This window comes from Bombina bombina, chromosome 1 (genome assembly GCF_027579735.1).
Source record: "Bombina bombina isolate aBomBom1 chromosome 1, aBomBom1.pri, whole genome shotgun sequence".
In the NCBI taxonomy this organism is placed as follows: domain Eukaryota; kingdom Metazoa; phylum Chordata; class Amphibia; order Anura; family Bombinatoridae; genus Bombina; species Bombina bombina.
The window spans coordinates 971,856,150-971,873,537 of record NC_069499.1 but is presented as its reverse complement, the minus strand read 5'-3'; the positions used below and the strand labels follow the sequence as shown (position 1 = coordinate 971,873,537).

General features: G+C 42.1%; 1 protein-coding gene across 1 annotated transcript in view; it reads right to left on the bottom strand.

The window, feature by feature from the left end:
* CDH4 (cadherin 4) overlaps nt 1-17,388 on the bottom strand; it is a 442,653-nt gene that overhangs the window by 166,765 nt on the left and 258,500 nt on the right. The window contains exon 5 of the mRNA XM_053716006.1: nt 1,636-1,791. Coding sequence (XP_053571981.1) covers nt 1,636-1,791 — 156 coding nt within the window. The remainder of the gene's footprint in view (nt 1-1,635; nt 1,792-17,388) is intronic.

Here is a 17,388-nt window from a genome sequence, read left to right as displayed (position 1 = left end):
GTTAGGGAGGGCAGATTAGGGGTTAATACTATTTATGATAGGGTTAGTGAGGCGGATTAGGGGTTAATAACTTTATTATAGTAGCGCTCAGGTCCGCTCGGCAGATTAGGGGTTAATAAGTGTAGGCAGGTGTCGGCGACGTTGTGGGGGGCAGGATAGGGGTTAATAAATATAATACAGGGGTTGGCGGTGTTAGGGGCAGCAGATTAGGGGTACATAAGTATAACGTAGGTGGCGGTCGGCAGATTAGGGGTTAAAAAAATGTATTCGAGTTGCGGCGATGTGGGGGGACCTCGGTTTAGGGGTACATAGGTAGTTTATGGGTGTTAGTGTACTTTAGGGTACAGTAGTTAAGAGCTTTATGAACCGGCGTTAGCCCAGAAAGCTCTTAACTCCTGCTATTTTTCGGCGGCTGGAGTTTTGTCGTTAGAGCTCTAACGCTCACTGCAGAAACGACTCTAAATACCGGAGTTAGAAAGAGCCCATTGAAAAGATAGGATACGCAATTGACGTAAGGGGATCTGCGGTATGGAAAAGTCGCGGCTGAAAAGTGAGCGTTAGACCCTTTAATCACTGACTCCAAATACCGGCGGTAGCCTAAAACCAGCGTTAGGAGCCTCTAACGCTGGTTTTCACGGCTAACGCCGAACTCTAAATCTAGGCCATAGTTTGTATATAGGGCATGTCACTATTGGTGGGTTAGCCAGGCCCACTTTATAAAACAACTTATGCAAAGATAATAATTAGATTACACACATTCTAGTTAAAATATACATAGGAAATGATTTACCATTAATGAATTTGTATATACTGCTCACATTTAGACATGGTGAATTACCTAATGAGAAGCATGGAACTGTTTCTTCATTAACAAATGAGTAATGTCTGTGTTCTGTTCAGTGGTGCTGAGGGCCACACACAAACTCAAAGGGACAGATGTGTTCCTTAAGCCATAGTTTGGGTGACCCTACCATAAAGCTTTTGTGATTATACTCAGGAGCGAATGGTGGTCTGATCTACTTGGTGCTCTGGCTCCTGGGTACAGTACGCCAGCCAGGCTGATGTAAACTTTTATAGATTCTTAAGAGGATTATTTTGTATGCAAAAATTTTACATTGAAAATCTATATGTTGGTAATACCACCAGAGACTAATTTAAAGGGATTTGAAACCCAATTTTTTTCTTTCATGATTCAGATAGAGCATGCAATTTTAAGCAACTTTCTAATTTACTCCTATTATCAGTTTTTCTTTGTTCTCTTGGTATCTTTATTTGAAAAGCTGGAATGTAAGCCTAGGAGCCGGCCCATTTTTGGTTCAGCAACTTGGTACCGCTTGCTGATTGGTAGCTAAATGTACTGTATGATGAGGTATATAGGCATTAGGCACATTTACATAGGGTGTTCTTCAGACATACAACAAGAGAGCTAGGTTCATTAACAGGGAGGCTTCAATTCCTCTAAGATCTCTTGCAAGATCTTCTAATAGTAATGGTCTAAGCAGGGGTTATAAACGGAAACATACAGATACACAATTTCTGAAAAATGCAAACAGTTCATGTATTATTGCCCAGGTATTTATGGACTTATGGCCAAACCTTGTGCCCTGACATGTAGAATAGATATTATTTGCTCACATGATAAGATGATCGCTCCTCTCGGTCCAGGGGTCTTGTCACATACATACGGCCAGAGACAGGGTCTATATTGTAGATACCCATGGGAGGTTGGTCGGCACCCACACCTGTGATGCTGTATCTGATTACACTTCCTTGGTCCTTATCAGATCGGATCTGTAAAGAAAATGCAAACATTTATTATTAAGAACCTTATCCTAGTGGAGCTCTTCCTGTATGGTAACACCCCCCCCACACACACACACACACAGGTTCTGCATTCTACAACATAGAGCGTCTCTGTAATGTTCTTGTGTTCTACTTGATGGATAAAATAGCAGGAGGTTGTTTTCTATCAAGACTTCCCCTTATTGACTCTATTTCTACAAATTTATCAGGACTCTGCATTGGTCCTATTTCCTAAAAAGTATTAAAGGGACATTAAAGACATGTTTTAATGTATGCATATTATGGGGCCCATTTAACAAGCTCCGTAAGGCGGCCAATTGGCCGAGAGTCAGCAGGGGGCGGCGTTGCACCAGAAGCTCTTGTGAGCTGCTGGTGCAATGTTAAATGCGGAGAGCGTATTGCTCTCCGCATTTAGCGAGGTCTTGCGGACCTGATCCGCACTGTCGGATCAGGTCCGCAGGACCTATGATAAATAGGGGCCTATGTGTCAGTGATTACGCATTGTAAAAGAACTGCATCCAAAATAAATGTTTTGCAAGCTCTTCCAAAAGACCAAATTTCAATTGTTTTGCAATCCAGAAACATAACCCCATTTTTTATGAAATCTCAATTACTGTCCTGATCAATCAATCACTGTTTATAATAATATAAAAAGCTTCTCTGAGGAAGTGGAAAATGTTCAAAGGTAAATTGCAGCAAAAATAGGCAAAATGAATGATTAAATACATACACATGATAATATGTTTTACGAGAAAATTTTCTGAATTTTCTATCCTTTCCCCATTATTCCCTATTGGCTCCTAGCAAGAGAAGCACTATTGGGGATCATATAAAGTAGCAAAAAACGTTCATGTTAGTTTAGACCCCCCCACATAAGGCTGCGAACAACTGCATGCTGGCGCCCATTTGTTTTGGTTATTCTCTGCAGTTCCTTGCTCTATACCAAGCAGATTTCATCTGTAAAACAGTAATCTCTATTTTATAGTAAATCTATCAGATCTGTACATATTTTTTCTATGGTTTAGCCAATCTTACTGCCATTTATATAAATAAAAAATAATATATATATATAATGAGCACATTTATTTGAGATTCAACTACACAATGCATTGCTGTGGTTCAGCCTGTTTCTTTCTAATAGCCTTGTCGTTGTCTAATTCAGCTCTCAGTGAAAAGCTTTTTCATTGATTCCTACTGGACCTCTAGCTCCAAGACCCCAAGGTCACTGTGCACAGGGACTCATCAGTCTCCAAATGGATGGACTCGGCAAGTGCATGCCATTACCTCCAGGGAAAAATAATTGGACTCATAATGTAAAGAATACACATGTGACAGCCTTAAAGAATAGCCAAGACCCCAGTGTTATCTTTCTGAGGAAACCCAGATTAATGAAGGTTTCTTATTAAAACTATATAAAGGGCCTTACCGAGTCCAAAATGTAATAAGGGCATTTGTCAGTCGCTTAGCCGACATTCTTCTATTAAATGAAACAAATATATGGCAGTCATTGGTTTAATACCTATTAAGGATGTCCTGCTGCAGATACATAAAAGTTTAACATGGAATAGCAACTTATTGTTACTGCTTGGCTAGTGACCTTGGATATATTGTTTGACTTTCCTTGTCTTTTAAAGGGACAGTCCGACTTCTCTTTTTTATTATTGAATCAAGCCTACTAATTCTGTCTCTGGAAATGTTTAAAGGGACTATGTATGCAAGCAAGCAGCTGATGGGAGTTCATTGTGTTCAAAGCTCTTGCAGGGACACTTTCAAATTGACTGAGCTAAAATAAATAGTAGAATAAATAAACCTGAGAGGTTTATTTACTGTACTATTTATTTTATCTGCTTTTCATCTTAAAATGACCATTGTTAATTGTGCTTTTTCTACCCCTGCCAAAGAAGCTGGAGCAAATCTCCCCATACTGGAGTGTGCTGCAGTAGATAGCTTAGAGCAGAACATGCTTGTTCACATGCATCCTACAGGGGGTTTCAAGTGGTGTATCATTGGACTACTCTGGATTAAACGTAAAAGTGTTGCTAAAATGTAGTTTTAAATGCTTTTTAAACATGTATATTCATGTACACAGACCTTTCTCAATGCAGTGCTGAATTGCTGATATATATTATGCATATATAAAACATGACATTATTGTGCCTTTTAAGTGTAAAAATAAACTGCTTTATTTTGTTAGATCTTTTTATTTTGACACAAAGGGGCCAATTTATCAAGCTCCGTATTGAGCTTGATGCCCCTTGTTTCCGGCGAGCCTTTAGGCTCGCCAGGAAACTGAAGTAATGAAGCAGCGCTCCCTAACTTGTCCACCTGCTCTGAGGCCGCAGACAGAAATCAACCCGATTGAATATGATCAGGTTGATTGACACCCCCTGCTAGTGGCCGATTGGCAGCGAATCTGCAGGGGGCGGCATTGCACCAGCAGTTCCCAAGAACTGCTGGTGCTATGATAAATGCCGTGAGCGTATGCTGTCGGCATTTATCGATGTGCAGCGGGCATGATACGCTACTTCATATCATGTCATGTCCGCTCACACTATGATAAATCTACCCCATATTTTCTTGTTTTACCACAATGATAACCCCAGCAAAATGATTAAATAAATAATCAAAGCTCATTTGCAACTCCTAATAATATCAGGAGCAGGTATACATGCGTATGCTCCAATAACTAACCATATCCTTTTGTGGTACAAAATCGTTATGTTTAAGAAGTGCATTTTGGTTATGTGTTTAACCCTACTTTAGCAGATGGTATAATAAGGGAATTTATTTACGACTTACAATGGAAGAATGCAGGATATGTCTGGCTATTATGGCTGTATTGTACACATGGAACTGAGTAGGTAACAAACAAAGCTTTATTTTAAACAATAGATATAAATTATTTTAAATATATCACATTTAGAAAAAATACTCATACTTTTGTTGCCATACACAGACAGCATTTATAAAACCTGCATAGCATCTCTTTAAAAAGGAATCACCGTGAACTATGCAACATTTAAATAATGTTCAATGTAGATCATAGAGGTAGGAGAATTCCCCTGTTGTGGTAGGTACCAGTGTACTTTACTAAGTGTAATAAAGAAAAATGGTATCATTATAAAATAAAAACTGACATGCATTAACAATATAAATAGATTATGCCAAGGTTTCTGGATAGAAGAAAGGAGCAATATGTATATAGCTGGCCTGGGTAAACATGTTAAAAATATGGGTTTGCAGGGACAACAGGCTCGGACTGGCCATAAGGCATACAGGGCAAATGCCCAGTGGGCCTTGCTGCTGTGTATCACACTCTCTTAATATGGGTAACAATTGGAAAGCGTTACAGTATGGTTATTTTGTAAAGCAGAAAGTACATTTTCCGAGAGATTTGGTGTATTATGGATACCTAGCTGACAGAGGTCTAACTAGTGTGGGCTGCTCCGCATTTAAATGCCCAAGACTATTTTTGGTCCCAGTCCAGTCCTGAGGGACAATATGGAAATGTAAGCAGAAGTCACATAGAAAGGCAACGTGCTTCTTACTAGACTCCAAAAAGAGCAACTGACCAGCATAGCGGCATGTCACTAAGTCATTCCAAAAGTGTGACAATATCAGGATGTGGGCAGCGCAGGAATGCTAGGGAAGCGTGAAATCTATTATCTACAAAAGTCTGCCGCACATAGATCAAGCCTAAGTGGCTCATACTGTACCTAAATATATATATCCACACAGATAGAAAAAAAAATCCACAGTGGATATTCCATTAATGGACACATATAAATCTGATCTCGTGCAAATATATTCAAGAAATGACCTAAAGCGAAACAAAAACTGATCAATAAAAAACAGGTACCACATTGTTACAATACAACTGTCTGAAAAACATCTAAGAACATGTGTGAAAGGAAAACCGCCAGTCAACAACACATACAGAATTAAAAGGTCATACTGATAAACATCTGCAAATGCTGTGTATAGATGATACAACATACTGCATGTGACATTCAGTGCTATTGTGGCAAAAGCAGCCACAAACTGTAGTTACAGATGAACCTGTGCAGATATTCCAGCAAAAACCAGAAGGAAATCAAGTTACACAGAGATCCCTCCATTCACTTTAAATGTAATATAAACTACAGGAATAGCAAGAACACCCAGGAAGAGAAAGCATTTGAAATGAAAATCATAACTCCGCATGAGAAATGTAAAATGTAATGAGAACTGAGGATCTCTAACACATGAAATACATAAAAATAATAAGCCCTGTTATATGTTTCAGTGTCCTTACTATCTTATTTCACAAAATACCTATGTGTAGAGTAGACTAGAGGGATATTAAATACCTCTTTGTTTCATGTAAAAATTCTGCTTCGTCCCACGCTCCCTAGAGGCCGAAAAGCAAATTATGTAACCTAGGGGATCAAAACGATGTAAATTGCCTAAACCTGCTATTTGTTTCACAGCATTTTCAGGTTACAGAATTTGCTTTTTGGCCTCCTAGGGAGCATAGGACATGAATCATGATGCATCATTTTCACAGAAAAGCAAAAAGTTGTTTAATGTTCTTTAATGTTCAAACGTGTAGTGCATAACCTATGTCCCAACTTTTATGTGATTGAGAGACTGGAACAGAGTTTTAACAACCTGAGGGGAGGGCTGGAGGTGAAGGGGCATACAATGCGCCTTCTCATTTAGTGAAGATTTTTTTTATTTAAAATACAGAGAATTTTTCTAATTGGAAATGTATCCTGTGTGCCCCTTGGCCAACATTCAGAGGAAGGCTTTAATTCATAATTATATCAACTGGTGGTACAGCCAATGAGAAGCTTTGTCACCCACTCCTTAGGGTTACTATTGTGTGCACTCCCGAGACCTAATGCTGGCCACAGCAAATATGAAGAATTGCACATGCTATTGACAAAATTGTGAAGAAAAAAAACTTTTAAAGGGACAGTGTACTCCAGGAATGCTATTGTTTAAAAAGATAGATAATCCCTTTATTACCCATTCCCCAGTTTTGCATAAACAACACTGTAATATTAATAAACGTTTTACCTCTGTGATTACCTTGTATCTAAGCCTCTGCAGACTGCCCCTTTATTTCAGTTCTTTTGACATATTTGCATTTTAGCCAATCAGTGTTGACTCATAAATAACTAAAATATACAATTAGATAATTGGAAAAGAGCTCACCATAAATGTGTCAACGCGTTTCGGCACTAGGAATGGGCCTTTCTCAAGACTATCATGGTGAGCTCTTTTCCAATTATCTAATTGTATATTTTAGCTGTATTGCACTATGTACTGTTTTTATTTATAGGTTTACAGGACACAGTTATCTGAGGAAACCTCTGGATATTAACTGATTCTTCTTCACGCACCACGAGCACAGATTCACTTTGGAATATACTATTCAGTAGATTTGAGGATTATTTTGACTTTATTGCATACACCTGGATAAATACCAGCATTTTTGACCATCCTATTTTATTACATTCTTTCATTTTTCATTTTTCCATTTTTTTGTGATATTTTGTTTGTGCACACTCCACAACATTTTTGCGCACCTACAGGACCTCACCTTGTTCACTGGCTTTTTTTGACATTTTTTATTAACACTCCCTCTCCACCCTTTTTTCACATTTGACATTCATTTGTTATCCTTGTGACTTTATAGGTTTATTTAATTTATTTTAATTTATGCACTTTTTAACATATGTTCATTTTAACTTGTGCACATTGTTACTAGTGTTTGAAATACCTACCAGCATCTGAACCGCCACCTGATTTTAAGTTTGTATTAATTGCAATTTTAATTTATTTATATACACATTTTAATTGTCTGTATACTCTATTGTCATGATCATGGATCCATGATTTTTAGCATTGTACTTACTAGTATTGTATATTTAGCGTTGTTTATTAAATATATTGTTTACATAATTTACCTATCTCTGCCTATTTTGGCGCTCCTTGAACATATTTTCCCAACATTGGTTGATATGTGCCAGTGCTTGTTCATATCTGTTCCTAAATGGACACAGCAAGAAAATGTATGGTCAACAACATTCAAAAGGCTTTCAAGGAATGTGTCCCCTGGGCCTGCAAAACAATGCATTTTTTAAAATTATTTTTTGCATGCAGATCTTTTACAATTAAGTGAATCATTTCTGGTGCATAACTAAAAAGTATTTTAATGTCCATTTTTAAGGTAAAGTTCCAACATTCCCCTAATCACACAAAAATAATGCCTGCCTTAATTTTATATTCTCAAATACCCACATAATATTTGACTGTTCGTATATAGGCTTGTGAAAAGCTGTTATAGCAGCAAAGGGGGGCCAAGGTCATATTCATGCCTATGGGGTGGAAATGGGACTTCCTACGAGATCATACAGGTGTGACGATCAGGTGTCCACATACTTTTGGCCATACAGTGTTTGTGTAAATATATATATATATATATATATATATATCCTATACTATAAAAGGCCAAGTGTGTTTGTCCGAAGCTGTCATGCGCAGTAGAGACTGCGTACGAGGACAAACACACCTGGCCTTCTACTCTGCAGACTCAGAGTGATTAGAGTGATGGGCCGCCGGGCATGATGTGGGCGTGGCCGGGCCGTGCGAGGCCGTGTGGAGAGCTCAAAAGAGGGGAGATAGAGAGAAATAAAAAGAGGGAGAGAGACAGCAAGGGAGAGGGAGAGCAAAATAAAGGGGAGAGAGAGATCAAAAGAGGGGAGAGAGAGATCAAAAGAGGGGAGATAGAGAGAGCAAAAGAGAGGGGGAGAGACAGCAGAAGAGAGGGGGGTGAAAGTGGAGAAAGAGAGCAAAAGAGAGGGGTGAGAGCGCAATAGAGGGAAGAGAGAGAGAGAGCATAAGAGAGGGGAGAGAGAGCATAAGAGAGGGGGGAGAGAGAGCACAAGAGATGGGGGAGAGAAAAAGCAAAAGAGAGGGGGGAGAGAGACAGCAAAAGAGAGGGGGGAAGAGAGCAAAATAAAGGGGAGAGAGAGACCGCAAAAAAAGAGGAGGGAAGAGTTAAAGAAAGGTGAAAGAGACAGAGTAAAAGAGAGGGGGATAGAGAGAGCAAAAGGGAGGGAGAGAGACAGCAGAAGAGAGAGGGGAGAAAGTGGACAAAGAGAGCAAAAGAGAGGGGTGAGAGCGCAAAAGAGGGAAGAGAGAGAGAGAGCATAAGAGAGGGGAGAGAGAGCACAAGAGAGGGGGGAGAGAGAGCACAAGAGATGGGGGAGAGAAAAAGCAAAAGAGATGGGGGAGAGAGACAGCAAAAGAGAGGGGGGGGAAGAGAGCAAAATAAAGGGGAGAGAGAGACCGCAAAAAAGAGGAGGGAAGAGTTAAAGAAAGGTGAAAGAGACAGAGTAAAAGAGAGGGGGGATAGAGAGAGCAAAAGGGAGGGGGGGGGAGAGAGAGCAAAAGAGGGGGAGAGAGAGCAAAATAGGGGGAGAAAGAGAGAGCAAAAGAGGGGGGATATAGAAAGCAAAAGAGGGGGATAGAGAGAGCAAAAGAGAGGGAGAGAGACAGCAAAAGAGAGGGAGAGAGACAGCAAAAGAGAGGGAGAGAGACAGCAAAAGAGAGGGAGAGAGAGAGCAAAAGGGGGGGATAGTGAGAGCAAAAGAGAGGGAGAGAGGCAGCAAGAAAGAGGGGGAGGTAGAGCAAAAGAAAGGGGAGAGAGAGACAGCAAAAGAGAGGGAGAGACAACAAAAGAGAGGGGGGGGAGAGCAAAAGAAAGGGGAGAGAGAGAGCAAAAGAGAGGGAGAGAAACAGCAAAAGAGAGGGAGAGCAAAAGAAAGGGGAGAGAGATATCAAAAGAGGAGAGATAGAGAGAGCAAAAGAGAGGGAGAGAGACAGCAAAAGAGAGGGGGGAGAAAGTGGAGAGAGAGAGCAAAAGAGAGCGGGGAGAGCGCAAAAGAGGGAAGAGAGAGCGCATAAGAGGGGAGAGAGAGAGCACAAGAGAGTGGGGAGAGAGAGCACAAGAGAGGGGGAGAGAGAGAGAGCAAAAGAGAGGGGGAGAGAGACAGCAAAAGAGAGGGGAAAGAGAGCAAAATAAAGGCGAGAGAGAAACCACAAAAGAGAGGAGGGAAAGAGAGTTAAAGAAAGGGGAGAGAGAGCGCAAAAGAGAGGGGGGATAGAGACAGCAAAAGGGAGGGGGGATAGAGAGAGCAAAAGGGAGGGGGGAGAGAGAGAGCAAAAGAGGGGGGAGAGAGAGAGCAAAAGAGGGGGGAGAGAGCAAAAGAGGGGGGGAGGAGAGGGGGGATAGAGAAAGCAAAAGAGGGGGGATAGAGAGAGGAAAAGAGAGGGAGAGAGAGAGCAAAAGAAAGGGGGAGAGAGACAGCAAAAGAGAGGGGGAGAAAGAGCAAAATAGGGGGGATAGTGAGAGCAAAAGAGGGGGGATATAGAAAGCAAAAGAGGGGGGTAGAGAGAGCAAAAGAGAGGGAGAGAGAGAGCAAAAGAGAGGGAGAGAGACAGCAAAAGAGAGGGGGAGAGAGAGCAAAAGAGGGGGGATAGTGAGAGCAAAAGAGAGAGAGAGAAACAGCAAAAGAGAGGGAGAGCAAAAGAAGGGGGAGAGAGATATCAAAAGAGGAGAGATAGAGAGAGCAAAAGAGAGGGAGAGAGACAGCAAAAGAGAGGGGGGAGAAAGTGGAGAGAGAGAGCAAAAGAGAGTGGGGGAGCGCAAAAGAGGGGAGAGAGAGCACATAAGAGGGGAGAGAGAGAGCACAAGAGAGTGGGGAGAGAGAGCACAAGAGAGGGGGAGAGAGAGAGCAAAAGAGAGGGGGAGAGAGACAGCAAAAGAGAGGGGGAGAGAGACAGCAAAATAGAGGGGAAAGAGAGCAAAATAAAGGTGAGAGAGAGACCACAAAAGAGAGGAGGGAAAGAGAGTTAAAGAAAGGGGAGAGAGAGCGCAAAAGAGAGGGGGGATAGAGACAGCAAAAGGGAGGGGGGAGAGAGAGAGCAAAAGGGAGGGGGGAGAGAGAGAGCAAAAGAGGGGGGAGAGAGAGAGCAAAAAAGAGGGGGGAGAGAGAGCAAAAGAGGGGTGAGAGAGAGCAAAAGAGGGGGGAGAGAGCAAAAGAGGGGGGGGGGGGAGGGGGGATAGAGAAAGCAAAAGAGGGGGGGATAGAGAGAGGAAAAGAGAGGGAGAGAGAGAGCAAAAGAAAGGGGGAGAGAGACAGCAAAAGAGAGGAGGAGAAAGAGCAAAATAGGGGGATAGTGAGAGCAAAAGAGGGGGGATAGAGAGAGCAAAAGAGAGGAAGAGAGATTGCAAAAGAGAGGGGGAGAGAGAGAGAGCAAAAGAGAGGGAGAGCAAAAGAAAGGGGAGAGAGATATCAAAGAGGGGAGATAGAGAGAGCAAAAGAGAGGGAGAGAGACAGCAAAAGAGAGGGGGGAGAAAGTGGAGAGAGAGAGCATCAAGAAAGAGGGGGAGGTAGAGCAAAAGAAAGGGGAGAGACAGCAAAAGAGAGGGAGAGACAACAAAAGAGAGGGGGAGGGAGAGCAAAAGAAAGGGGAGAGAGAGAGCAAAAGAGAGAGAGAGAAACAGCAAAAGAGAGGGAGAGCAAAAGAAGGGGGAGAGAGATATCAAAAGAGGAGAGATAGAGAGAGCAAAAGAGAGGGAGAGAGACAGCAAAAGAGAGGGGGGAGAAAGTGGAGAGAGAGAGCAAAAGAGAGTGGGGGAGCGCAAAAGAGGGGAGAGAGAGCACATAAGAGGGGAGAGAGAGAGCACAAGAGAGTGGGGAGAGAGAGCACAAGAGAGGGGGAGAGAGAGAGCAAAAGAGAGGGGGAGAGAGACAGCAAAAGAGAGGGGGAGAGAGACAGCAAAATAGAGGGGAAAGAGAGCAAAATAAAGGTGAGAGAGAGACCACAAAAGAGAGGAGGGAAAGAGAGTTAAAGAAAGGGGAGAGAGAGCGCAAAAGAGAGGGGGGATAGAGACAGCAAAAGGGAGGGGGGAGAGAGAGAGCAAAAGGGAGGGGGGAGAGAGAGAGCAAAAGAGGGGGGGGAGAGAGAGCAAAAAAGAGGGGGGAGAGAGAGCAAAAGAGGGGTGAGAGAGAGCAAAAGAGGGGGGAGAGAGCAAAAGAGGGGGGGGGGGGAGGGGGGATAGAGAAAGCAAAAGAGGGGGGATAGAGAGAGGAAAAGAGAGGGAGAGAGAGAGCAAAAGAAAGGGGGAGAGAGACAGCAAAAGAGAGGAGGAGAAAGAGCAAAATAGGGGGATAGTGAGAGCAAAAGAGGGGGGATAGAGAGAGCAAAAGAGAGGAAGAGAGATTGCAAAAGAGAGGGGGAGAGAGAGAGAGCAAAAGAGAGGGAGAGCAAAAGAAAGGGGAGAGAGATATCAAAGAGGGGAGATAGAGAGAGCAAAAGAGAGGGAGAGAGACAGCAAAAGAGAGGGGGGAGAAAGTGGAGAGAGAGAGCAAAAGACAGGGGGAGAGCGCAAAAGAGGGGAGAGATAGAGAGCGCATAAGAGAGGGGAGAGAAAAAGCATAAGAGAGGGGGAGAGAGAGCACAAGAGAGGGGGAGAGAGAGCAAAAGAGAGAGGGGAAAGAGAGCAAAATAAAGGTGAGAGAGAGATCACAAAAGAGAGGAGGGAAAGAGAGTTAAAGAAAGGGGAGAGAGAGAGAGCAAAGGATGGGGGGATAGAGAGAGCAAAAGGGAGGGGGATAGAAAGAGCAAAAGGGAGGGGGGAGAGAGAGAGAACAAAAGAGAGGGGGAGAGAGAGAGCAACAGAGAGGGGGGAGAGAGAGAGCAACAGAGAGGGGGGAGAGAGAGAGCAACAGAGGGGGGGGGAGCAAAAGAGAGGGGGAGAGAGCAAAAGAGGGGGGGGAGAGAGCAAAATAGGGGGGATAGAGAGAGCAAAAGAGAGGGAGAGAGAGAGCAAAAGAGGGGGGAGAGAGCAAAAGAGGGGGGGAGGAGAAGGGGGATAGAGAAAGCAAAAGAGGGGGGGATAGAGAGAGGAAAAGAGAGGGAGAGAGAGAGCAAAAGAAAGGGGGAGAGAGACAGCAAAAGAGAGGGGGAGAAAGAGCAAAATAGGGGGGATAGTGAGAGCAAAAGAGGGGGGATAGAGAGAGCAAAAGAGAGGAAGAGAGATTGCAAAAGAGAGGGGGAGAGAGAGAGAGCAAAAGAAAGGGGAGAGAGATATCAAAGAGGGGAGATAGAGAGAGCAAAAGAGAGGGAGAGAGACAGCAAAAGAGAGGGGGGAGAAAGTGGAGAGAGAGAGCAAAAGACAGGGGGAGAGCGCAAAAGAGGGGAGAGATAGAGAGCGCATAAGAGAGGGGAGAGAAAAAGCATAAGAGAGGGGGAGAGAGAGCACAAGAGAGGGGGAGAGAGAGCAAAAGAGAGAGGGGAAAGAGAGCAAAATAAAGGTGAGAGAGAGATCACAAAAGAGAGGAGGGAAAGAGAGTTAAAGAAAGGGGAGAGAGAGAGAGCAAAGGATGGGGGGATAGAGAGAGCAAAAGGGAGGGGGGATAGAGAGAGCAAAAGGGAGGGGGGGAGAGAGAACAAAAGAGAGGGGGGAGAGAGAGAGCAACAGAGAGGGGGGAGAGAGAGAGCAACAGAGGGGGGGAGAGAGAGAGCAAAAGAGAGGGGGGAGAGAGAGCAAAAGAGAGGGGGAGAGAGCAAAAGGGGGGGGAGAGAGAGCAAAAGAGGGGGGATAGAGAGAGCAAAAGAGAGGGAGAGAGAGAGCAAAAGAGAGGGGGGAGATATCAAAAGAAAGGGGGAGAGAAACGGCAAAAGAGAGGGGGAGAGAAACGGCAAAAGAGAGGGGGAGAAACAGCAAAAGAGAGGGGGAGAAAGAGCAAAAGAGGGGGGATAGTGAGAGCAAAAAGGGGGGATAGTGAGAGCAAAAGAGGGGGGATAGAGAGAGCAAAAGAGAGGAAGAGAGATTGCAAAAGAGAGGAAGAGAGAGAGAGAGAGAGAGAGAGAGAGAGAGAGAGAGCAAAAGAGAGGGGGGAGAGGGGAAGAGAGAGCGGAAAAGAGGGAGGAAAAGAGATGGGGAGAGTGAGAGCAAAAGAGAGGGGGGGAGAGAGAGAGAGAGAGAGAGAGAGCAAAAGAGATGGGGGGTAGAGAAAGCAAGGGGTGGAACCACTGTACTGCAAAAATTGGCCCGTGTACACATGCTTTAGGACTAGTATATATATATATATATATATATATATATATATAATAGCAAGTGGTGAAGGATCCAAACGGATGGGTTCTGTATCCAGCAAAAACTTCACACAGCAGGAATATATAATCCGTTTAATGTTATTTACACATTAAACGGATTATTAAACAGATTATATATTCCTGCTGTGCCTGCTGTGTGAAGTTTTTGTTGGATACGGAACCCATCCGTTTGGATCCTTCACCACTTGCTATTGTTTGTCTATTTAGCAATGCACCAGGTTGTTGCTGTTCTGAGGAGTGCCGTTTCCACTATGCTCTTTGTATATATATATATATATATATATATATATATATATATATATATATATATATATATATATATACATATACATACATACACATACTGTATATATCTGTCAGATAAATCATTTAGTTTATCCTTATAAACAGTATGGAAATGTCTATGAATCTTACATCTAATCCTGCTGAATAGACAATTCACAACTCCACTCTTCATCAGTTTGGTAAATTGTATCAGTCTAATTAGGCTACTTATAGCTGGTTATTGTGACTATTACAAAATGGGATACATTACAGAGATAAACATGATTTAAGGGGAAAAAGGCAATTCTGAATAACAGATCACAGTGTAAATATATCTAATGTATAATGTCAGCATTTTAACAAGAGAAAATGTCAGCATTTTAACAAGAGAAAAGCCAGATCAAAGATTGGCATCGTATTTTTAATAATCACACATTATATGTTAATAATTCCTAATAAATTTGGATAAAACATTGTTTCCAGCAGCTAAGTTGTCCTGTGTGTTAGGTGTATATGTGTATATTAAGAAATACTTGGTGTCTCCATGCAATCAAGTTACAAATATTCAGAGCCTATTTGTAACAGCTAGGTGGGGCTCTTCTATCATAGCAATACTAAATCTCACAAGTGGATAACTGTCACTTTCTAACTGCGCCCTGTTTGGTATGAAGTTTCATTTATGCTTTATATGGAAAATGCAAATAAAGATCTGTGAAAGGGACACTAAATGTACACATTTCAACATCACATAACTTGCTGTGCTAAGTAGCACATCTCAATGGATTGCCTCATAATAAGTTTTATATACAAATTTTATACCCCTGGTTTTGTATATTTTCTTGTCCCTTGGATGTCCATCTCACAAAGCATTCTTTTTTAATATTCATGTCATCATATAGTACAGCTAATAAAAAGCCATACAGCTATGGTTGCCACCTTTTTGCAGTGTCCACTTACACCGTCAGAAAAAAGGGTACGGGTGGGGTCCGTTTGTGAACACTTAGGGTACAACTGATGTGGTTGTACCATCAATGGGTCATAATTAAATGGTACAGGCATGGACCCTTTGACAGTTTAGAATCTAAACTGTCAAAGGGTCCATGCCTGTACCATTTAATCCCCCCAAAAAGGTACAATCACTTGTGTGGTCAAAAGGTTGAGGGGGGTGGTTCAAGGCTGCCAAACACTGCAAGCAGGCCTGGCGCTTGCACAAGACAGGCGTCTTAGGGTGTTCCAAGCAGGGGGACGCAATCTTGGAGTGGCAACAGCTAACACTGATATATTTTTTTTATTTAGCCAGCAACATTTAGGGGAATATTTATCAAGCTCCGTATGGAAGTTATCAAGAAGTTATGAAGCAGCGGTCTAAAGACCACTGCTCCATAACTCGTCCACCTGCTCTGAGGCGGCAGACAGAGATCAAATTCGATCGGGTTGATTGACACCCCTGCTAGCGGCCAATTGGCCGTGAATCTGCAGGGGGCGGCATTGCACCAGAAGTTCACAATATGCATTCATGATTAATTTTGATTTAAAATTGTGCTCAAAAACAAATTATGAACTAAGTATGGCAAAAAAAAAAGGCTGTAAATTTCCTGGACCACTGGTCTCCCCTGAAAGGACATGCACTTGTTTTCCAATTTGGCCCCCACCCCTTATTTGTAGGAGACCGGTCTAGCGAGTGACAAAAATATCATTTTATCTCATTTCCTATGCTGGGGACAAGTAGAGACATCTGCATTATAGACTATGTTACAGGAAAAAGAGGCAAAAAAACCATTGAAAGTATAATGCAAAGTTTTTTAGTATGTGTCATAGAGTGAATCATGAAAGAAAAAATGTGGGCTTCATATCCCTTTAACTAGTAATGGGATGGTATGTAATAGGGGGGGGGGGCAGCAAATTGTATTCTCCCCTGTGTTGCCAAAAATCCTAGCACCGGCCCTGCCTGCAAGTCCATATAATTTGTGCACCTTCACCAAATAATATTATGGTAATAAAAGGCCTAAAACATGTGTGTGTATCAGCATAATTTTGAGTGCCTAGGGCAGCACAAAATCTAAATACGCCACTGCCCCTAAAGGTACAATTTTTGCACATTTTTTTTACAGTGTAGGAACAGATATGAACAAGCTTCTGCATACATATCAACCAATCAATGTGCAGGATGCAGAAGTGTCAGGGTTCAACATTCCATGAAATGCACTCCGACCTCTGGGGACAGTTGAAACACTACAAGTTACAGAGTTAAATTACAGGAAAAGCAGACAAAATTGAAAAAAAAAAAAAAAAACAAGAGAACAAAGTACTTCTGAAAATAGAAGTGAATTTAAGTGTCTTAAAATTACATGAATCATGCAAGTTTAAATTTGTCTTTCCTATCCCTTTAATGTCCCTTTAAAATCCAAGTGTGTTCGATTGTTGAGATCATTAAACTATGTGCTGTTAAAATATAGTAAACAATATGTTTTTAACGTGATTCAAGCTGTATGTTTTTTTTTTAATTAGGCATGGAGTGAACAATCAAAAGATAGCAATAGACTCCATTGCATCATAATTGTGATTAAACGTCTTATCCCAGAGTTGCTAAGTTTTTTCTTCTATAGTTCAGTTACTCAACCTTCAGTTCTCCAGTTTGCATTCACCAAGTCCTCAGCTGCAAAATGACTATGGGCCAGAGCGATATCAGATTTATCACGCCTGTATGCATCGGATGTAGCGCTAGTATTACAAGTTGAAAGTAAACGCAATTGCTTAAGCTCAATTGAAGTTAACGCGCGTTGGGATAGTGCAAACTCAAAGCTCTGGAACTTTTTTGCAAAACAAAAAAACATAATTTATGCTTACCTGATAAATTTATTTCTCTTGTAGTGTATCCAGTCCATGGATCATCCATTACTTGTGGGATATTCTCCTTCCCAACAGGAAGTTGCAAGAGGATCACCCACAGCAGAGCTGCTATATAGCTCCTCCCCTAACTGTCATATCCAGTCATTCGACCAAAAACAAACAGAGAAAGGAGAAACCATAGGGTGCAGTGGTGACTGTAGATTAATTAAAATTTAGATCTGCCTTAAAAGGACAGGGCGGGCCGTGGACTGGATACACTACAAGAGAAATAAATTTATCAGGTAAGCATAAATT